Genomic DNA, 23,600 nt, shown 5'->3' on the forward strand with positions numbered 1-23,600 from the left:
CATTGAATTCTAAGACACACTTTCTCCAGAATGCTACCCACTATCCAGATGTCATTTAAAAAAAAAAAAAATCCAAAGACAAGACAGCGTAAGCCATGGATTCTAGGTTTAGAACCCCAGGATCTGGAAAAATAAAGGTCCCTGCAAAAAAAATGGTAGAAACAGATTATTCTGGGTTAGGTGCAATCTTGGCTGCATGTTCTTGGCCATGTGACTAACCAAGCAGTCACATGAGAGACCTACTAGATACGTAGAACTGTGCAGCTAAAACTCCAGCTGACCTAGCCAGGCAGATTTGCATCTGGAATTAGCACTGGCTCAAAGGTACTGAGCACCATACTCTGCTCTTCTAGAAGAGGGGCCTGTGCTCTCAGCCACTGAGCCATCTCTTCAGCCCCAGGAGGAGTATTACTGAACAAGGTATTATCATACAAGTGGAGTTTCAGTTTGCCTCGTTGAATTCTAGAGTATCATTGATTGGTAGGCTTGAGCTCCCAACCTCTTACTGACCTAGCTTTACAATACAACCACGTCCTCCAGGTCCTATCTAGTTTTGTTTCTTATGTGCAGTCTGAGTATTTGGTACTGACCATGGGACAGTTTTCTCTTAGTGAGGTTTCTGACCATTTTTCTGAGAATTGGTTTTGAAATCCTACATTGAGGACTCAATGGAGAGACCATCTTATATAGGGGTAGCCAACCCAGGAAAAAAAAAAAACAGGAGAATTCTAATCTTAGAATGTATGAACTTTCTCAACTAAAATTTTAAATACCAACTTTCCTTTTGTTCTTTGAGTTTATTGTAAATCATAGTAAGTTGTGCTTTGTTCCAGAAATTCAATATGTTCTCTTCTTTCCACCAAGAAAAATAAGTAAATATGTTGCCTTCTACCCTTTTGAGTCCAGAAATAAGTCTTAGCTTCTATATATAACAGTGTGATTCAGGTAGAGACGAAATCATGATTGAAAGCCAAATGCACACTACTACCCCCTGTCAACACTGTTGATTCGTTTATACAATACTAGCAATCCTAGAAGACCCCACAGGCCTCCACAGTGAGACTGGTTATATGTGGGTCCTGAGTTTCCCATCATGGTGCAGGAACAGATACCAGTTCTCTGCAGTGGGACCAAATGCAGACCTGCTGGGGGCCTTATCCTTCCATCAGATACACAATAGATAGATACATATGAAGCAGAACATCATAGAAAGTCTCAGTACTCTATGAGGCGCCTGGAAACCAGGTTTGTCTTTTAAAGATCACAATGGCCTATTTTTCCAAATGGGTGCTTGCTGAATCAGGATGTTCTGGTGCCTCCTTCCCGCTTCAGTTCAAGCCCAGACGGGATATATCCAGCTGCTACCTGCTACGGGTGGGTGCTGGTCCCTTCTCCCACTTCCCTTGTTATGCATGCGACATGGCTCCCATGCCCAGTCCTGACTCCCAGCAGTAGGGTGAGGTGGTTATTTTCTCATGCTGCGGCAGAGCTGATGCCGCGGAGACAGCCCACCCTCTCTCCACAGTTAGTGGTGCAGCTGCACCCTCCCAGCACAGCGCCAGCAGCAGCTCAGAATGGTGTGTGATACTTTTACCTGTTCTTAAGGGGAGATGTTCTGGGCCTAATCTTTATCTGCTCCCAGCCTCCATACAGCTATAGTTGCCTTGCCTAAATTTCAGACTTAAATCTCCTTTCTCCCTGATTTTGTTTTTGTTTTTGTTTTTCTGACAAGGCACCTGACAACCAGCAGCAAAGAGGCCAGTTTGTTTAATTTAAATACACTGCGGCAAAGTGGAGGTAATCGTCCACACAGGCCATCTGCTGCCTGGCAGGTATCCATGAGTCAGGGAAAGAGTTGGAGACTGAAATGTCCTCCATCCTGTTGCCATGATAACAGTCTGGCAGGGAGGTGGGGGATGTGGAGAGGGCAGGGCTTGCTCTCAATGTTACACTTTTTACCACAGACCTCTCTGGACTTGACTACTTGATTATAATGTGTACCAGAGAGATTTAAAAATCTTACCTGTTCCATATGGAAGAGATGAGAAGGAAAAGCTATTTATGGAGTCCCTACTGTGTGCCAGGCACCATACTGGCATTGCCTAAAGACAGCCAAGAGCTGGTCCCTGGTAGTTTTTACTAAAGACAGTGCCCTTTTCTCTCTGCAGCTGGTCCTCTGGTGACTGTCTGCCTCTGTGTCTGAGTTCTCTTTGCTCTGTGGAGGGATCGCTGTCCTCAGCTCACCTTCTCTGGCATTCTCTGTACCTGTTTTGGCTCCAGTATTTAATCTGTGTTCTAGATAAGGGACTAAGTCATCATCTGCATTCTCCTTTCCTACATTTCTTGTACTTGGTGGGAATGAAATTGATTCTGCTATACAGAATCAGAGTGGTGGCTACATTTTGGCTCAATGGTAGAGGGCCTAGATTCCACTCCTAAAGGGAATCAGGGGAAATCAAAGTTAGCCTCAGCCCTGAGAAGTCTTGACTGATTCATGTTCCTTCTGACCTCAGGACTGTGGTAATATGATCCAAACATACTCAGGCTTCTCCTAGCCATTCGAGGCCATCTACTGATTTGTTTATAACCTGGTTGACCACTGTGAGTCTCAGTCTCACATGCATAAAATGAGGTAGGTCAGAAGCTCCCTGAATACCTAAACGTAATTTCCACATACTTTTCTGGAGCCTAATGTAAAAGTTGCTTGAGTTTTCCATGTCTTTGCAGCAGTCTGGACTGCCACTCAGATTAGAATGTGCCTCTAATTCTACATTCCCAGCAGAAGAGCTCTAAGGGGTTCTACACTCAGGGAACCTGAGTTACAGGGCATTTATTGTTTTTGCTTATTGGTTAGACATGTGATTGGCCGTGCTGGATGGCAGCCTTAGCTCTGGGTTGTGTTATAATCCTTGCTGTGTCAGGAATCATGGAAGTTCTGCTGTGTGTTATGGCCAATGGCCTACCTTTCTTGGAGTCATCCCACTTACTCTTCCACTTTTGCTGGGAATTTCTTTTTCACTCTCAGATACCCTAGCACCCACAGATACCCACTGTGCTGCTCACTGTGTTGCTCTTAACAGAGAGGCAGGCAGTCCCTGTGGAGAGGGCCTGCCTTGACGGTGTCTCTGCTGTTGAGACAAGGTGCTAGTATACCATACTGCAGTATCACAGCTGGGTTCTTAGTGTCTCCTGGCCTCAGCCTACAAGTACCTGCAGGGTGAGTGAGATACAGCAGTCGAGTGGATTACTCACTGTCCCAGCATGCACCACACATCCAGTGTGTTCACATGATCAGAAGGCCCTTTCCTCCAACTGTCTTTCCAAAGCTAGTCCTGTACCATGCAGGGCAGCCTGTTCTCTGTGCTTCTCATCAGCTTCACTTCCTCAAGACCTCTGTATGTAACATCTCATGTATTGGCTGGATGTGTGAGGAAGGTTAGCTATAAGCAGAACTTATCATCAGCTGACCTTGAAACAAGGATTGCTACAGAGGAGCATGCTCTTCTCTGACAAGGGTTTCCACTCAAGCAAAACAAGGGCCACTTGGCGGAGATGTAGTGATTTGGTAAAGATCACGGATCATAATCACTTTTTATCTGAAAAAAATACCTCAGATGTCATCTACTATCTTCTGGTTTATAGATGAGAAACGGGAATCTGGAAATGGCAACATGTGTGGTGTGAGTGTGTGTGTGTGTGTGTGTGTGTGTGTGTGTGTGTGTGTGTGTGTGTGTGTAAGAGCTGGGAGTGCCTCTCAGAGCCTGCAGTTTCCCTTCTTTAAGTATAGAGCAATGCTATAGGGTGCTGGTAATCATAGACAGAGAGCCAGAGACTGGACATTTAGAAAGGCTATTGGACTCAGGGCCCTCAGTTTCTCATATTAGAGAGATATTTTCCTGGTTACCTTTTCTTGCCCTCTTTGCTCTCAAAGGCCTTTTTCTAGGAGCCCTCAGCCTATTATTGGGGCCTCTGATTCTAGTCTCCTCCCTCCACTCCAAATCCATCTGCCCACTTTGTCAACCAAATTCCAACTGTAATTACTCTATTAAAGTAGTTACATCAAAACCAAAAACAAAACCATAGTAAGTTTGGTGCATGGATTATTTATTGTCTGTCACACAGCATCATCCCAGCATGATGGTGCACGCCTGCAATCCCTCAGGTGTGGTGGTGCATGCCTGCAATTCCTCCAGGCTGTGTTATATCAGACTGTCTCAGAAAAGCAAAAAGGAGGAAAACAGGAGAGGAAATAATAGCGCATTCATTCCACAACTGCTATGGCCAAGAACCCTACGGAGGTTCCAACAAGGCTACAGCCAAGGGTCACCAGGCTACAGTAACCTCTTTATAACCTGACCTCAAAAGTGGCCTATGTCCCATTTGTTTGATTCATTAGAAGCAAGTCACTTGCCCAGACAACATTCCAAAACCAGAGATTATTCTGGGATGTAAGTGGCAGGTCACTTTGGGTGTCTGAGGTCTGGCTACCACATTTAGTTAGCTAGAGAATTTCACACAAAGATTTTCCAGGGATGGATGGATTTATTACTCAGTGAAGATTATTGTCTGCCCTGGCTACTTTCCTACAGAAGGAAGTGTGGGAAACTAAGAACCTGTGCCGAGCACAGTGGTGTAGGGATGGAATGTGAGAAGACACAGGAGCTGTGCTCCAGGTCTCAAGATGTCGCTCAGCCTCAAGGCTGATGCCTGGGATCCAGCAGGCATGCATGGGTCAGGAGTCACATGGAACAGAGGGGAACTGTGCCCCTGAGAAGAGAAAGCTATATGTGACCCATTGGCAAGGGAGGGCACAGTCTTTTCAACACAGAATGCAACATTGCTGGCACACTTCTGTGTTGTTGTTGTTGTTGTTGTTGTTGTTGTTGTTGTTCTGTTAGAACTACAGAGTAAGGGTCTCTTAACATCCCTGGACCAGTAAATGACATTCCATACCCAAGACCAGTCCTTCTCAGGCAGGACTGAAGCAAGTGCTTATCTACGAGCCATGCATTGTCTCTTCCCTGCCCTGGATGTGAGAGAGTTCATACTCTACCTAAACATGGGTTCAGTGGGCCCCTGCCCACTCTATCCCAACATTTTTTGAAAGATTTATTTATTTTTTTAGTTGTATAAGTTTTTGCCTACATGTGTGTATGTGCGCCATGTGCTATTGGTACCTGAAGAAGTGGTTTGATCCTCTGGAACTAGAGTTGTAGGTGATTGTGAGCCACACATGGATACTGGAAATTGAACCCCTGTCCTTTGGAAGAGCAGCCAGGGGTCTTAACCACTGAGCTATCTTTCCAACTCCCTGTCCCACCACCATATTTAATATGCACATATTAAATAGCCAAAATTGGTGGGTACTGGGATGGAGAGAATCAGTTCTCTTTAGGGATGCCACCTCTGAAAAACCACCCATGCTCCAGTAGATAGTACAACACCCATGAGCTAGACTAAGGACTTTTTAAGCATATGAAATTGGGAGGGACTGTCGATGGGGTGAGCTTGGGGAAGAATTAGAGGGGAAGGATTGGGGTGGCCTTGATCAAAACACATTATATGCCTTTACAAAAAACTCAATTTAGTTTTTTAGAGATTATTTATTGGAGCTGGCAAGATGGCTCCAATAAATGGTTAAGAACATTGACTGCTCTTCCAGAGGCCCTGAGTTCAATTCCCAACAACCACATGGTGGCTCAGAACCATCTGTAATGGAATCTGATGAATTATCTATTTTATGTATATGAGTACACCATAGCTGTTTTCAGACACACCAGAAGAGGGCATCAGATCTCATTATAAATGGTTATGAGCCACCATGTGGTTGCTGGAAAGTGATCTCAAGACCTCTAGAAGAGCAGTCAGTGCTCTTAACCACTGATCCATCTCTCCAGCCTGAGATACTCAATTTAAAAAAGAAAAAATTAGTTGGCCGTAACAAGATTCACTTGTAACTAAGAAGAGAGGATGCATGCCCTGAAAAAGTAAGAATGATAAAATGTTTAATAATTACTGACAAATAAAAATGAGTATTTCACAAAATAAAAATATTTAGTCATGTCACACTTTATTAACCCAGGTTAGTGGGCTTTGGGGTTGTTCCCCTGGGGCTATGACAATGTTGCCAGAGAACATTTGTTTTAGGTGGGCTGATGTTTTCATGTCTCTCAGGAGTACTCAGCAATGGAGTTTGCTGGGTTACATGGTAAGGCTATGTTTAACACTCTTAAGAAACTGCTGAGATCCTGGCAACCTCTCAGGCTTGGCAGCAGTCGGGGGAGGGGCTCCCCACACCCTTGACAGTCCTTTGAGCTCTAACTGTTTCTGAGCAGCACTGTGTGTGTGTGTGTACAGTGCCCCTCTCCCTTGGGACTTGGCATGTGGTTGTATTGTTTATCACATTACTGAGGTAGAAGAATTCTTTGTATGTTCCAGGCACTGTCCTGCTTCAGATACAGCTCATGGATGTTGTCCTTCAGTCTGTGCCTTCCTCCTGACTCACATCCAACATAAATTCACTATTTTTAACTGTAAGATTCAGTGTTTTTGTAACGATATTCACAGAGTTGTGCTGTCGTCATTACTTTCAGTTTTAGAAACTTCATGGGTCTCAAAAAGAAGCCTCATACCATTGTTCATGCTCCCCAAACGCCACCCTGCCCAGCTAACCACTAGTTTATTTTGTCTATGATTTCCTTGTTCTGGGAATTTCATGTAGAAAATTTTAGAACTTGCGTTGTTTCGTGAATGGCTTCCTTCACTTAGCAAAATGTTTCCAACATGATGTAGGATGTCTTTGGTGGTTTAAATAGGTATGGTCCCCATGGACTCATGTGTTTGAATATGCTTGGCCCATAGGAGGTGTCACTATTAGGAGGTGTGGCCTTGTTGGAGGAGATGTGACCCTTATTGGAGTAGATGTGGCCTTGTTGGAGGAAGTGTGTCACTATGGGGTGGACTTTGAGGTCTCTTCTGCTCACGCTATACCCTTACGTATCCTGCTTGCCTGTAGATGAAGATCTAGAACTTTCGTACTTTCTCCAGCACCATGTCTGCCTGCAAGCAGCTATGTCTCTGACCATGATGCTAATGGACTAAATCTCTAAAACTGTAAGCCAGCCCCAATTAAATGTTGTCCTTTATTAAGGCTGCCTTGATCATGTTGTCTCTTCAGAGCAATGAAATTCTAACTAAGGCATATGTTATCAGTCCTTCATTCATTTTTATCGCCTAATAGTATTCCATTGTTTGGGTAGCACATTTTATTTAAAGTGTTCATCAGTCAGCATTTGAGTTGGTCTGGCTCTTTGGCTGTGTTAGTTGATGTTCTGTGAACCTCTGGACACTAATTTTTGTTCAAATGTGTTTCATTTCTCTTGGGTGGGTATGTACCTGGGAGTGGAACTGTCATGTCATGTGGTACTCAGCCTCTTGAAGAACTGCCAGGCTGCTCTGCAAAGCAGCTGCACCATCCTACATTCCTGCTGGTTGCTGAGGATTCCAGTTTCTCTACATTCATGTTGGAACTCGTTGTCATGAGTCTGTCGTAAGTGTTCATCCTACCAGGTACCAGGCGTGAGGTGATATCTCACTGTGCTCTAGGATCCGTTTCATGCCTGTTGGACTCTTTTGTATCTTTAGACAGTTGTGTGCTTGATCTTTTGCCCGTTTTAAAGTTAGTTTGTCCTTTTTTGACTGAGTTGGGAGAGTCCTTTGTATGTGGTAGGTGCAGGTCCCTCCTGAGATATGTCATCTTAAGGCTTTTCTCTTTCTGTGTCATCCTTTCACTTTCTTTTGTTGTTGTTTATCACTTAGGTTTTCATTTTATTTTTTTATCATTTTTATTATTCATTGTTGGTATTGGTTCCCTTGGAGCCACCTGATATAGATACAGGAGTCCTCGGCTGCTACTGAAATGGGGTTTCACACATGCAGGTGACTTTTATGGCTCCTTGTACAGCTGAGGCTGGTCTCCAACCCCAGATCCTTCTGCCTCTCCCTCCAGTTCTAAGATTGGCACACCTAATGACCAGCCCCACCCCCCCTTCTTGAGGTAGGGTCATTCTTGCATAGCTCCAGCTGTCCTAGAACTCACTGTGTAGATTGAGCTAGCCTCAGACTCAAAGATCTGCCTGCACTCTGCCTCCCCGGTGCTGTTCTAGTTTTATTTGTTTATATTGATCTAGTTTTGAATCTGTCTGCCCATATGGAGTCTAATGACTTATTTTGAAGAACAAAGAATGCTTGTTTGTTTTTTTTCTTTTTTTTAAGGCCAAAAGATGATAATTTTACATCTCTTTGTAGAAGGATCCAACTATATATACACACACACACACACACACACACATATACACACACACACACACATATATATATATATATATATACATATATATATATATTGATCTTTTTTTTTCAAGACAGGGTTTCTCTGTGTAGCCCTGGCTGTCCTGGAACTCACTCTGTAGACCAGGCTGCCCTCGAACTCAGAAATCCGCCTGCCTCTGCCTCCCAAGTGCTGAGATTAAAGGTGTGTGCCACCACTGCCCGGCGCTTGTGCTCTCTCTCTCTCTCTCTCTCTTTCTCTCTCTCTCTCTCTATGTATGTATGTGTATATATATGTATTATTGGCTAAAGCCATCATTATAAACAAGTAATTTCACGTGATAAGAACAGTCAAAGTCTTCTTTTCTGGATATTTTATCAAAAGTCTTTAATTTAAAAAAAAAAAAAGCTTTTATCATGGGCTGGGGAGATGGCTTATTGGTGAAGCCCTTGGCATGTAAGAACCAGGTCATGGTGGCAGCATGAGGATGCAGAATTAAGACCATCTCTGGGGCTTGCTGGCCAGCAAACCAAACTAGTCAGCGAGCTCCAGGTTCAGTGAGAGGGTGGAGAGATGGCTCAGAAGTCAGGAGCAATGGCCATGCTGGGTGTGGTGGTGTATATACCTGTAGTCTCAGCACTTGAGAAGTAAAATATCTGTGACTTCAAGGCTAGCCTGGTCTACATAGTGAGTTCCAGGGTAGCCAGGGCTATACAGTGAGACCCTGTGTCAAAAAAGACAGAGATAAAGACCACTAGCTGTTTCTTTAGAGGACCTGGGTTCAAATCCAAAACCCACATGGCAGCTCACAAGCATCTGTACCTCTGGTTCCAGATCTGACTGATCCTTGCTTACCAGACACATATGTGCTACATAGACCCACATACATGCAGGCAAAACACCCATACACATAAAATAAGAATAAATAATTCTTTAAAAAGATTAGATGGGGAGTGACTGTAGAAGGTACCTAATGCTGACCTCTGGACTTCCCACGTCATACAGACACACACGTTAAAGAAGGAAGTTTTCCTTTTACATACCATGATTTGTGTGTTAGATCCAAGAAGTCTTTGCATAGGATTTTAAGTCTAATACTTGTTATGCTCCATTTTGAGGTTCTTCTGTGCTTGAGTTTTTTGAGACAGACTACTACCTCTGTGTAGTCCTGGCTGTGCTTGAACTCACTCTGTAGACCAGGATGGCTTCACACTCACAGAGATCCACTCACCTCTTCCTTCTGAATGCTGGGATAAATGGCATGTGCCAACACTGCCCAGTCATTGGTATTTAATGTGATGTGAAATATAGATCTAAACTCATATTTATTGATATCATTCATCACTCTCTGGGAATATGCTAAGTGATAAAAGTAAATTTAATAGTAATTATTGTAGTTTAATACCTTTCATATAGAACTTAAAGGCATGAAAATGTTATATATTATTCATAATCATATATATATATATATATATATATATATATATATATATATATACATACACACACACACACATAGGTTTAAAAACTCTACACCAAGACCTCTGATAAGAAAAACTGAAGTTTCCAAAGAGAAAAGATAAAGGCACTGAGCCTGTGAAGATTTGGTGGTAAAGGGGTCCTCAAGTTTATCTGTACTATTTTTAGATTAAAATAAATTGTACATAATTATTCATTTGGGGTGGCTTTATGGTGTTGTTCTTGGTTATTTTCTGAGCTTTTACATTTCTTAAAGCACACAGAGAGCTGGTATTATAATATGCCTGTAATCCCAGTACTTGGGAGGTAGAAGCAGGAGGAGCAGGCTATCCTCAAGTTCAAGGCCAGCCAGGGCTACATGAAACCCTATTAAAAAATAAATAACACACACACACAAAATACACACGTCAAATAAGAATCACAGACAGAAGGGCAGAGTGGCATGCTCCTGACATCCCAGCATGTGACTGCCACATGAGGATCTCTAGGTTCAGGCCATGTCTCAGAAAACAAACCTAGAGAATAGGAACCCTAGAGGACAAAATATTCCATTCAGCACCCACACAGCTGCAGCAGTGAGAGGAGCCATTGTGTATCCCTCTAGGCAGCCTGCTTGTGTGTGTGTGTGTGTGTGTGTGTGTGTGTGTGTGTTATTTCTGAACTAGATCCCACCCTAAGGGGTTCACAGGAACTCATTCTCATGGTCACTTCCATTCTCCCAGTTTTGCTCCCACAAAATCCTCCAATATGACTACCCGCCCCCAGCTCAGGGATCTGCCTCTGATTGGTTTAATTCTTCCAGCAGTCACCCCCACACACACCCATTGTTTCAAGCTACCCACGTCTTTCTCATGGCAGCCCTGTCAAAATGAAGCTGAATATCTCCTTCCCAGCCACTGGCTGTCAGAAACTTGGTTTTGTTTTTTTGTTGTTTTTTTTGTTTGTTTTGTTTTGTTTTTTGAGACAGGGTTTCTCTGTATAGCCCTGGCTGTCCTAGAACTCACTCTGTAGACCAGGCTGGCCTCGAGCTCAGAAATCTGCCTGCCTCTGACTCCCAAGTGCTGGGATTAAAGGTGTGCGCCACCACTGCCTGGCTGTCAGAAACTTGTTGAAGTGGACAGCGAATGCAGGCCTGGAACAGCATGGCCACAGAAGTAAGTGCTGATGCTCTGGATGGAGGGGTTATGCAGGTTGAACCTACAGGTGGGAACAACAAACAAGGTTCTCCCCTGAAGCAAGTGTGCTGGTCCATAGCAGTGTGCTCCTGTTGTTAAGGAGTATTCTTGTTATAGACCAGGGAGACTGGAAAGGGGAAGTGCAAATCTATACAGAGTGCATTGTGGGTGAATCTGAAAGTATTTCAGTTTCTCTAAAGGGGATGATTTCCATCATGTCAGAAAGCCCCTGAACAAAGAAAGTACAAAATACCTAGGACCAAATGCCGAAGATTTAGTCTTCTTACGCCATGTGTCCTACAACATTAAAGCTACCATGTCGATCTGAAGAAACAATATGGTAGGCTGCAGGACATGCTAAGCTTTTGGCCAAGAGCATGAAAGTAGCCAAAAAAAAACACCAGGAACAGATCGCCAAGAGCCATAGGCCATCTTCACCAAGAAGTCTTACAAGTCTGAGTCCAGTCAAAAACAAATCTTTAAGAATAGTGAATACAGGCAGTGGTGGCTCACGCCTTTAGTCCCAGCACTTGGGAGGCAGAGGCTGCCGGATTTCTGAGTTCAAGGCCAGCCTGGTCTACAGAGTGAGTTCCAGGACAGCCAGGGCTATACAGAGAAACCCTGTCTCAAAAATAAATAAATAAATAAAAATAAAAAATAAAAAATAAAAAAAAGGGGGGGCTGGAGAGATGGCTCAGTGGTTAAGAGCATTGATTGCTCTTCCAAAGGTCCTGAGTTCAAATCCCAGCAACCACATGGTGGCTCACAACCATCCGTAATGAGATCTGATGCCCTCTTCTGGTGTGTCTGAAGACAGCTGCAGTGTACTTACACATAATAAATAAACCTTTAAAAAAAAAAAAAAGAATAGTGAATAGCTGGAAGGTGGTAGCTCATGCCTTTAACCCCAGCACTAGGAGGCAGAGGCAGGCAGATCTCTACGAGTTTGACTAAAGCCAGCCTGATCTGCATAGTTCCTGGACAGCCAGGGCTATGTAGAGAGACCCTGTCTACATAAGTAAGTTAAATAAATAGATAAGTAAATAAATAAATATTAACGAATAAATTTTCAAACCTTAGGGAAAGAGAAAAACAACCTATCCTAGGCATTCCTGAGGGAAGCTCCCCCTCTAGTGAGCAGGTGACCACTCCCACTGACTCTCTTGACTACCCAAACCAAACAGACCTCCCCAGGGCACGGCAGGTACAATGTAGCTGTTTTTGCTGAGGAGACCCTCCAGAAGCATCCTGCTGCAGAGCCTCCTGGGCGGTCCTCAGGAGCACAGCTCCCTGGTGTGGGATCTCGAGTCTGAGGAGAACTGCCCTCAGAGTGGAAGGGGTTTATTCTGGTGTCTGCCTCTGCTGAGCTGTGCTCCCTCCCACACACTCTCAACATACATGTGTCTCACCCATCTTGCTATTTTCTTTTTTTGTTTTTTGTTTTGTTTTATTTTTCACGCAATCTTGCTATTTTTTTGTTTTGTTTTATTTTGGTTTTTTTTTTTCCGAGACAGGTTTTCTCTGAGTAGCCCTTGCTGTCCTGGAACTCACTCTGTAGACCAGGCTGGCCTCGAACTCAGAAATCCGCCTGCCTCTGCCTCCCAAGTGCTGAGATTAAAGACGTGCACCACCACTGCCCGGCAATCTTGCTATTTTCATCTATTAAACTGATATTAAAAGGCGGTCAATCTCTACCCACAGGTTCTTGGGGAATCAGATGAGAATGGGTACAGAATGTGGACATGCAAGCATGCGGGTGTTTGTGGGGTGTTTAATCCCGCTTGACACCTCCTGGGTATAGCCACTCCTCTGGCCAGCATGTCCACAGCATGGCCTCTGCCCCTCTTCCTGATCCTTCTCAGCCTGTTCTTTATTTTTGTTTTTCTGAGACAGGTTCTCACCCTGCAGCTTTGAACTTACTGTGTAGCCCAGGCTACCTTTGAGTTCTCAGCCATTCTCCTGCCTCCTAAGTGCTAGGTCTCAGACTGCTCTTACAGTATTCTTCCTCCCACCCTGCCCCCTTACCTCTCTTTCTTTCCTTCCTCTGCTGACTCCTAGCTCTTTTTTTCTTTTTAAGCATGCCCCTGGGAAGTGCTTTTCTCTTTTCTTGGAGAGATTAGAGCCCCCGAGGTGATACGTTTTTCTCTCTGATCCTCCCAGGCTCAAGCCACAGGGTCACCACATACATCACCCACCCACGGAGGTGGCCGCCCTATGCCCATGCCTGTGCGTTCCACATCTGCTGGCTCCACCCCGACCCACGGCCCACAGGATTCCTTGAGTGGAGTTGGGGGAGACGTTCAGGAGGCCTTTGCACAAGGTGAGTTTCCAGGAGAGCTGAGGGGCTGAAAGCACATACAGGCTCCCTGCCAGGGTTTTTCCAGTTGCTTTCCTTATGTGCTCTTAGCTTTGGAGGATCAGATAGTGTGCCTTCCTAATCAGATTTACAGTATAAATAAGTTATGTGCTGGCTCCTTCTCCATGGTGGGCTGGTCTTCCATGGGAGGTCACAGGCACATGTGTGAAGATGGCTCTTCTCCTGGGTTCTGAGCTCTGGACTGAAGGAAATGCCTTGCCCTTTGAGCTTTGCCTTCTCCAGAGGAGTTGGATGGAATAAACTCAGGTGCTACATCTTCCTATAAGGTCCTTAGAACAAGCAAGAACAGGAAGAGTAGTAATCCCCATAGGACCTAGCCAAAGGTCAGTAAGCATGCACTTGCCACAGTCATCTGAGGAACTGGGGGCCTACAATCTTCAATAATGGACAATGGAGTCGTGAGGGGAGGGAGTAGAGACAATGGGGGGGCAGTGATGGGTGTTGGAGATATAACCCCTCACCACCACACCCAGACTGAGAAACACCCTGGGCAAAACTCACCTGAAACCCCCTGCTGTGACGCCCACAAAACATGGGTGTGACAGGTTCTGTATTCCCAGTAGAGAAAATGGAGTGTGACCTGTCGGCTCCTGGTGTTCTAGGAGCATACAAAGCCGCTGCATTCACTCCTGCTGTCTCTGCACCTGGACTTTAGGGCCTCACTGGCTGGGCCATCTCCCAGTACTTACCTCCATGTTCACTCACCTGCAGCACCATCTGCTCTGACCCCCCAGGTACAAGGAGAAACCTCCGCAATGATCTGCTGGTGGCTGCTGACTCCATCACCAACACCATGTCCTCCCTGGTGAAGGAGCTCCATTCAGGTGAAACCCAAAGCTTTCTGCCTGTCTCCTCCTCCACTTTGTACCCATGCCCCCTGCCCTATCCCACCACCCAGCACACAGCTGCCCTTTCCACTCCATTTTCCCTTCTAGGAATACATGGGATCTTCACCTAGTACCTCCCTCCCACATGATCACAGTTTATATTAAGAGCAGTTTGATGGAGCAGACACAGTTCCAGCTTGAAGGAAACCCTGCTCTTCAGTGCAGCCAGACCCCGCCTTACTTCCTCATGTCTGCCTCATCTTTCCCTAGGCTGGTCGTCACTTCACTCTGAAACTACCCTGGATGTGGCAGCAGTCAGCACCAAGCCCCTGTCTCTGTTCCAGCTGCCCTTCGGCTTTCCTGTTGGATTCTCTTTGAAACTCTTGTCTTCTCCTTTCGTTCGTTCGTGTCCAGGCTCTGATCTCACCTGAAGATCCCAGCTGCAGCTCCCTCTGTTCCTCATGTTGGGTCCTATCTGACTTCTTTTTCTGTCGCTCTATGACTCAGCCATTGTCGTGGATTCCTGGAGTTCTCTGCTTCACAGCCTTTCCCCTTACATGAAACCTGAGAAAGACAGAGGTTTTAACCTCTTTTAAGACTGCCAACCTCCAAGTACCCCCAAGCTCCATCAGTAATGGAGCCGCCATAGCATTCCTGTGAGTGCTGCCGTCCTGAGTGCTGCGTGCCGCATTCAGACCAAGGGCCCATCTCTGTCCTTTATCACCTAATGCAGTGCTTAGCACTCTGCAGTGGCTTAGCAGGGCTGTCAAGTCAAAGCACAGACAGAGCAGCATTCCCATGGATCATCCAGACACTCCCTTGGAAGACACACCCTGGGTATTTTTCAGCAGAGGGAAGCCTCCCCTTTAGGACTATTGTTATTGCCACACTTACCCTCAAGTCCATCTGTTTTCCTGCAGGAGAGATTACACATGTGTCCTGATTGGCTTTCCCAGCTAAGGTTAGTGGCCCATTCTGCCTCAGGAGACAATGTCCTTACCCTGTCTCATCCCATCTCTCATGCCCACACTGAAGCCCAACCCTCACTGTGCGTGGTAGTGGGGGGGAGTCGGGGTGCCTGAACTTCAGGATGACTGCACAGCTGATTAGAAGGCCTTTTCTCTAATACAGTTCCCTAGTCAACTTCACTTACAGTTTCAGAGGGAATTTCTAAGGGGTTTTTAAGCCATGTAAATAAAGGACAGTTGAGCTCATGACCACTTGTTATGGTTTATGCAAAACAAGTGGCTCACAAGCGCAGTACTCAAGAATGAGAATGTAATGTGATTGGCAGGGACTGAGTTAGGGAGGTTTAGGAATGCAAAGCCCACCTGGGCTGCGTGGTGGGGGCAGGGGGGCAAGTGTACTAGTGTGTCATTTCAAAAGTTTATTAGCGATCCTATCGTCCATCCAGCCCCCTTATTTTAGAAATGTGGTAAGTAACTTTTCAGAAAAAGTGATTTGCTTGTGATCACTTCAGAGTTCAGAGGCAAAACTAGTTCTAGAGCTTGGCTGTAGAAAAACAAGAAGCCAGGGCTCTAACCCCACCCAGGACAGGCACAGGCCAGGTTCTGTGAGGTCCCAAGCACAGAAGCCTATTATAGGTTGATAAATAGGAGGTAAACCCTACTCTTCTGTGGAGGGGAGAGCCCTGCCCAGTAGAGCATGTGTTGACTACTTCCTCGAAGGTGGCTTCAGAGGCTTTGCTAGGACGGCAGTGGATAGATATCCAGCCTGTCTTCCCACACACTTCCGGCAGCATGCACAAGACACACATCTATAGCTTGTCTTCCTCACCTTTCAAAAATATTTTTAAGGAATTGAATCATAGAGTTCAAAAGGGTCTTAAAGATATTTAATTGAACTTTCTGATAATATAAAGGCCTCCAGTTTGAATATTTCCAGGGGGCTCAGTCATAGCCAGCTCTAATTACTGGAGATTTATTCCTAATTAGGGAGCTAAAATCTCCATTTCTGCCCTAAATCCATCTTCCTCTACAGCCCACCTTTCCATCGTTTGATGGGAGATAACGTGGTCACACCCAAGTTTTCTCATTTTTAGGAGATTCTACCCAATCCCGTTAACACCTCAAATATGACACAGTTGTCCTGTTTGTCCATACCTGGTAAGATGTGGCCTGGTTTCCAGGATCTTGATTCAGAGAGAGCACCCAGCTCCACTTCAGAGCCCATGCAAATCTGGGTTTCCATGCAGCATACAATTCTACAATTGTTTTCTTGAACTGGAACGCAAAATATTAAGTGTAACTCTAGTAGATAGCACCCAACCCTGACCGTCAGATCTGTCATCATGCCCTCTGCTTCATGGCTGTGCAAGGTTCCAGTCAGACAGTGCCAGGGTGTGGAGCTGTTGGGCAGGGGCAGGGACATCATACACCCTGAGGCTGCCTGCTGCCTTAGGTCTCTGCCTCAGGCCCCCAACAGTGCCACACTCACCTGCCTCCCACAGAGGCACTGTACCAAAGGGTCACCGGCCTCCTTGGACTTGTTTCCATAGCAGAGAAAGGTACAGAGGAAGAAGAGAAGATGCAGGATGAGAAAGACAGGGGTAAAGGCAAGTTCCCCAGTTTGAGAACCCAAGCTTTAGAGCAGTAGACACTTCCTTCCCCTTTGTTTCTGACCTCTCTCCTACCACACCCTCCCCCTGCAGTGCCCCGACAGTTCCTCCTGCCCGTTCTCCCAACTGCCTCTGAGGTGTGCCCATGGGTAGTAAGGTCAGGTGACTTACTCATACTGTAGGATACAACAAGTCACAAAACATCTCCTGCCATCCTCATGGGGTTGATGGTCTAATTGGAGAAGTATGACTGAGGTATGCCGAAGAAGTCAGGGGTCGGGGGACAAAGCAGGAAGGCATGATCACAAAGTATTGGATGTTGGCTTGGAGGCAGCTCAGCTGGTAGATACTCGCCTAGCCCAGGGTAAACTGTAACACCACATAGACCACAGGAACAGTGGCACACACCACACCCGCAATCCCAGCATTTGGCAGGTGGAGACAAGGGTCAGAAAGCCAGGCTCATCCTCTGCTGCAAAGTGAGCTTGAAGCCAGTGTGGGCTACCTGAAACCTTGCCTCAAAAGCAAACCAACAACAAAAAACAAAAAATAAAACAAAACAAAACAAAAAAACCCACCATTAAATGTATAATACCTACCCAAGCAGCTCCATCTCAACGATGTGTATTAAAGCATGTGGTGAGCTTGGGTTCATCTTAAAAAAAAAAATGTATAATACCAAGAGTTTCTGAAAAGGAAGAGACTTGTAGGTTGGAATAGATAGGAAGAATAAAACCAAGAAAGAAAGGTGTTGGCAAAGGGCAGTAATGCCTTCCTCATCTTGCTATGCAATGAACTATTTATGTACTTGTTATGTGGGAAGAGAGCTGCACTAAGTGGTTTCATGGAAAATCCCATGTGATCCTTAACACTGAGACACACAAATGATAATATTGCCATTTTAGTAAAAGGGAAGCAGATTCTAGGGGAGTCTGCTCATGTAGCCTCTGAGCGGGCTTGAATGGGCCTTCCTGACTCCAGACTTCATGCTCTTGACTGTCATCTTTCAGTAGGATATTAAACAGATACCAAAGTCCTCTTGAGACGCTTGAGAGTCTATCTCATATATCAAGATGTTGTTTCTGGATTCCTCCAGAACATAAACTCCCCGAGGCAGAGATTTTGGCCTGTGTTGTTGGTGATATATTCCCAGTGTCTGGAACAGTACCTGTCTTCTAGGAATGCCAGTGAATGAACCTATCTCAGGCTGTGAAGAGGGTGACAGGATAGCATTAAGTGAGTGAGAAAGGTGAAGGGAGAAAGCAAGAAAGGTGAGGAGAGAGCAGGATTGGTCCTAGCTACCTCCTGTAGGAGTGGTCTGTAACGTGGCCATCTTCATCTGGCTTCTCTGCCTCAGACAGGAAGAATTCTAGACAAGGCTCTGAGGCTTATTAACTGAATAGGTTAATAAGTAGCAGAGCCTGGATTCACCCCAGTAGTCTCCAACCCCAAGCTCAGTGCTTTAATCTAAAGAGAACAGCTAGTCTTAAGAGAAGTGGAAAAGCCACAGTGCAAGGTGGAAGGCAGTCAGGGGAGACGGGTGGGAACCCCTCAGAACAGTGGCTTTGTAGTGCTGTTTATCCCTCAGGGGTGGGATGGATGAGAGAGGCCTGGGAGAACTGGGCCACTGGGCACAAGTCGGGGGAATGGCTGGCCTGACCACACTTGAGACTGTCAGAAGAGAACAGCCAATCAGAGTCCAGATCCAGATAAAAAGGGCTATGGAGCAGGAGGAACACACATGCCCACTCATAAATACCCACCCACCCCCAAGCATATGCCCAGACCCCAACCAAACCCTAGCATTGCTGTGGAACCTTTTTGACTAAAGACATAGCAGCTGCTGCCGTGGCCTCCCTTCCTAGAGGCCTCCTTAGCTTCCCTCTACTTCCCCAAAGCAAGCCTAGACTGCTGCTGCTGCCGCCGCTTCACTATTGCCTTGGCCATGGACTCCAGCCCCCAGTCGCTCGCAGGAGCGACTCAGGGCCCTCTGTCTCTGTCCCTGACAGACTCTTGTCAGTACTTTCCTGTGATACTTGCTCTTAGCCTCTCCTCATCCCTCTAAGTACACGTGTCTGGGTCTGTATCTCTGTGAAGGCTTTCTGTGAGAAGACCTGAACTTTTATGGCCTTTAGGTTCCATCTCTAAGGGCAAGAGTGTAAAGAGCTGAGGTAGGAGATGAACAGAGTCTGGTTTTGTTTGCCTCTCAACACTACGTGGGTCCTTGCAGATATGGTAGAGACATTTAAGATCAGTAACCACTGATTTTACAGAAAATGCTTTATTTTCTTTGGAGTGAGCTCAGTTTCATGTGACACAAACACAGCCCAGTCATCTCCCTGCCCAGCACACATGGTCTGTTCAGCACACAAGTCACAAGTACCCAGGGGGTACTTTTGAAGAACTCTGACCAAAGCAACATCCCTGCCATATTCACCCCTAGCTTTCACCTCAGTCTGTTCTACGCTGGCTATCTGAATTCCAGAGATGGATACTGCTGTACTGTGGCACCCTTCCCACTGAGCATCCCCTCATGCCAACATGCCAAGTGTAAGAAGATCACAGAATGAGGCATAGGCTATTGCCTCCTCTGATTGTCCCAGAACTCCATATATATATGGGCACTCCAGAGCATCTGGGTCCTTCAGAACGCCCCCTAGCAATCCATTTTATACACTGAGGCACCCTGATGCACATCTGGCCAGCAGTGGCCCTGAGGATAGACATGGACTCTAGAACATCTAAGGGCAACTCTCTGTGAACAGACATGAACTCAGAACGTCCAAGGGGAGCCAGATAGCAATGCTGTTCCAGAACATAGAGAAGCAATGTCCACATCACAACTGTTCCCACCTTGTTTCCTTTCAGAACCAAACAGGCTCTGATCCCGCTGTAGTTGCTCCCAAGAGTTAGGCTCTGCTTCCATTCATTGATTTTTCTCTTCACAATACTCCATGTCAGTTGAAGTGTGAGCTGTAGGTCATCTGCCTCTACCCCATAATCCCTGGCAGGAAAGCTCAACAGAAAGGCAAATGTGAGTCTAGCCCCTGGGCCGGGTGAGTCTGGAAAGCCCCTTAGAGAAGTCCAGAGGGCTGAGGAAAGCCTGAGTGTGATCTGTGTTGTTTCTGCCTCTGCTGCTGCAGGTTAGCCCAGGAGCGGCCGGGACACGGGAAGCGCAGGTGAGTAATGTGCCTTCCCCTTCCTCCACCCTTCCTTCCATCCCAGGTCCCAAGCCGGAGCAAGCCTAACTTACCATTAGGATGTTGTTGAAAGAACCCAACTTCACCTCTGATCCCCCACAGCAGCAGCCACTGGACCTGTTTACTGGGTGTCTAGGCAGTGGCCTGTCTTGCATCGAGTGTCATGGCCTGGTGTCACCAATAACACTGACTGAAGCAGGCTGCAGAGCACCAGCTGAGAGTAACCACCTCCCTGGGCTGCCTCTGTATTCCTGTCCTCAGTAGCCACTGTCTAACCCATAGCACGAATTCCCCTGAGATTCTGTCACTCAACACTGCCTCCTAACGTGGTCCTATCCTGTCACACTGACCACAAAGAGCCAGTGAGTCAAAGGACAGACACTCTTCTCGTCTTAAGGAACCAGTTTTAAAGAATAAGTGTCCCTTTTTTTTTAATTGTATTCTGACACCAGCTAAGCTACTATGAACTATTGCAACTTCCAAGTTCACTTTTTTTTTTTTTCAGGACAGGGTACCACTATGTAGACTTGGCTGTCCTAGAATTGTCATGTAGACCAGGGTATCCTTGAACTCATAAAGATTAAACTGTCTCTGCATCCTGAGTGTTGGGACCAAAGAGATGTACCAACATGCCTGGTCTCTACTTTTTTTTTTAATTGAGCATCCTTTTTAGTTACAGATCTTCAGGGTAGAAACCCCAGGGCCATGGTACCACCAGCCAGCAAAGGAACTTTCTGAGACAGCCTTCTAAGTCTTGTCATCTCAGAGCTGCCTCTGGGCTGAACTACCCCCACCCTCCCAGCAAGGTCAGCCTGCACACTTGGTTTGCAGAGCTGGCTACAGATGGGCAGCACCCAGGTGCTATTACTCAGTATGTGCAGACCAGGCCCTTCCTGTGGCAAGCCCAGGCTGCAGTGTGCTGTTGGTGAGGTCAGGAACTGACTGAAGGCCTTCAGGAGCCTGCCAGGTTCCCTTTGTCCCTAGGGCCAGCGCGACAGCATGGAAAGGAGTTATGTGAGCACCAAGGAGTCTGCTTCCTTGATGCACACAAGGAAGTCTAAGCCCACAGTCATGCCAGGACATGAGTCAGCTGGTGTCTCTGCCTCTGACCAGTGGCAGGACCTATGAGAAGCCAGCAGTCGAGGCGGGTGAAAAGTGCCGCACACTGCGGCCTGCTGTCTGCTGCCAAAGGCTGGGCTTCCTCCCCTTTCAAACCTGCCACTGTGAACCCAGTTTTTTTATTCAGTCAAAGTACTTCCCACCCCTGTGACACAGGCGATGACCTCAGAAGGCACACTCTCGCCCTGTCCCTCTGAAAGAGAAAAGACATCTACATGCACAACTGAAGAACCGACCAAGAGACCCAACAGCCCCCTCCATGCAGGTCTTCTGGTTCACAGCTGCTGGCTTTGTCCTGAGCCCCCAGTGTGCTTGTGACTAACAGTCTGTCTTGTACAGGTGCAGAGGCGGAGGAGCAAGCTGGCACCGAGACCAGGGGAAGGTCTTCCCCCAGAGGCACATTCCTATCCATCTTTCTGCTGCACACCTGGACCAGGCTTACAGGCTGCCAGACTCATTCAACCTCCAGAGAGAGGAGCCAAGCCTATGGGAAATGGGGAGGGACTGCCTGAGGCCACAGCTGGTGGGCCTCCTGCATGTGCTGGCATCTGCATCCCTCCCTCAGGGCATGGTCTCATCTCTGCATCAGGAATTTACCAGGAGATGGAAAAGAAAAGAAAAAACGCTGAGCCCGTGTGTGTTCCTGACCAAATGAGGTTCCTTCTGGCGTCTGGCCAGCACAGGGTATTCTCCCTCGTGTGGCGCATGCATCTCTTTCCTACCTTTGACCTTTAAAAAACAACACTTTCTGTCTATGCAAAGAAAACTGCAGGCCTCATTCAGCTCTGCAGACATCTACACCCCGGCCTCAGTGCTAAAAATAGTGCCCCTTCCTCTTTGAACCGGTGAGGTTTCCGCCTGCACAGTGCTGTGCTGCACTGTTGCTGCGGAGCCAGGAGCAAGGCAGAAAACTTTGTGGTCCAGTCAGTGGGGAAGCAGCCGGATTCTATGTGCCAAGCTGGGACTGGCATCCAGGGGGCGCACTGCCTGGGTGCTGCTCATGCATCCTCTCCCGGGGTCCTGTGGAACATGTGATCACTGAGTCCCATTCACATTGATTTTCCTTTTTTTTTTTTTCCTGCTCCCTGAGCTCCAGGATGTTATTTTTAGTAGAAAAGCTAGTATAAATATTTATAAAGGGCAGCGACTGGAATGATGTGAGAGGGCCCACAGCTGGCATTGCAGTATTCCCTACCCACCTCTGCAGACCCCTCCCTAATTCTGAGGTGTGTGCAGAGCCATAGGGTGAGGTCCCATGAGAGTCTCCTAAAGGCTCAGTGAAGGGAGAATGGGGAATGGATACTGTTGCATTCCAGCCCCATGTGTCTCTCTGCCTTACTTCCACTTCCAGCTGGAGTAGCTCAAGGCTGGGAGAAGCAATAGGAACCTTGCTGAGCCAAGGTCCTCAGTGTCCTGCGCACTTAGTATGAAGTACGGCAGGTGCACCAAGGATCACTGCCACTGTGATGGCAAAAAGAAAGATAAGAGTTGGTACTAGCCTCTGCTCAGCTGTTGGAAAAACTTGGCTTCTTGACCCAAGCCAGGTGTTCTTAGCAAGCAAAGCTAAGGACTTGGAAGGCCTGCAGGGATTTAAGGCTGCCCACTCAGGGAAAGGGGATCAGGCTTATGGATGGCCAGAGGGGCAAAGATGAAGAAAGTTCTGGGCATACACTGCACACCCCAATGGTGAAATGCACTATAAGGGTGAGACAGCCTCACAGTCAGTGCTGGGCCGGCTAGACTTTCCCCATCCTTGCTTATCACACTCGGTCAGGAACAAGGCTGACTCCTACCTCCTGACTCCTCACATGAGCGTGTTTCCTCCAAAGCAGCAAGAGACAGAACAGTGCCAGCACCCAGGGCCACAGGGCCACACTCTGCTCTCTGCCTGTCTCTGGAAGGGGAAATGTTCACCTCACTCCTCTGATGCCAGTGTTGGGGACACGATGTCTACCTTTGTTAACATCAATTCTTGATTTCTTTTAGAGCTAGAATACCCATTATTATATAAAGACCCTTACATTTGATATCCACTTTCAAAGTTCTGTACCAGGAGCTTGCCTCTGTGACCTGGAACACATAAGGCCATTCTTTGGTGGGTACTTTCTTGTTAATTTTTCCATAGCAACTTAGGAGCCTAATTTAATTTAGGCAGATGATCAGTGGAAGGCATGCACTGCAGATGCCTGGCCTGGAGAGTGGGCTGCTCAATAACACCCTGGTCTAACTGGTGCTTTATGTGGCAGGGAAGAACCAGATGCTCCCTGGGCCATCTTCTGCATATGCAGAGGGGAAGACTGACCTGGAACTTGTAGTCTTCCTGTCTCTATGTCTTGAATGATGATAGTCCATGTGAGATTCCAGACATGTGCCACCAACCTGGCCCTCCTGGCAAGCCAATGCCTTCCTAGCTCTGATGTGTGTGTACAGCTGTTCTGAACTGTTCTCACCTGGCACTCTTTATTTGCTGCTAGACTCCTTTCCAGCATTGCTGGCTCCCTGTTCCTGATGCCCAC

At 46.6% G+C, this 23,600-nt stretch overlaps 1 protein-coding gene across 14 annotated transcripts in view; it reads left to right on the top strand.

The window, feature by feature from the left end:
* The window catches only part of Dtnb (dystrobrevin beta), a 207,203-nt gene extending 185,496 nt beyond the window's left edge, over positions 1-21,707 (top strand). For 10 of the 14 annotated variants that reach the window (XM_031356373.1, XM_031356381.1, XM_031356374.1 and 7 more), the window contains 5 exons: positions 13,144-13,303; positions 14,095-14,184; positions 15,108-15,148; positions 19,909-19,944; positions 21,424-21,707. In XM_031356373.1, the coding sequence (XP_031212233.1) occupies positions 13,144-13,303; positions 14,095-14,184; positions 15,108-15,130 (273 nt within the window). In that variant the 3' untranslated portion in view covers positions 15,131-15,148; positions 19,909-19,944; positions 21,424-21,707. The remainder of the gene's footprint in view (positions 1-13,143; positions 13,304-14,094; positions 14,185-15,107; positions 15,149-19,908; positions 19,945-21,423) is intronic. The other 4 variants (XM_031356384.1, XM_031356371.1, XM_031356376.1 and 1 more) reach the window with 3 other exon arrangements.
* Positions 21,708-23,600: the final 1,893 nt, after the last annotated feature.

Source organism: Mastomys coucha, unplaced genomic scaffold (genome assembly GCF_008632895.1).
Source record: "Mastomys coucha isolate ucsf_1 unplaced genomic scaffold, UCSF_Mcou_1 pScaffold6, whole genome shotgun sequence".
NCBI lineage: Eukaryota > Metazoa > Chordata > Mammalia > Rodentia > Muridae > Mastomys > Mastomys coucha.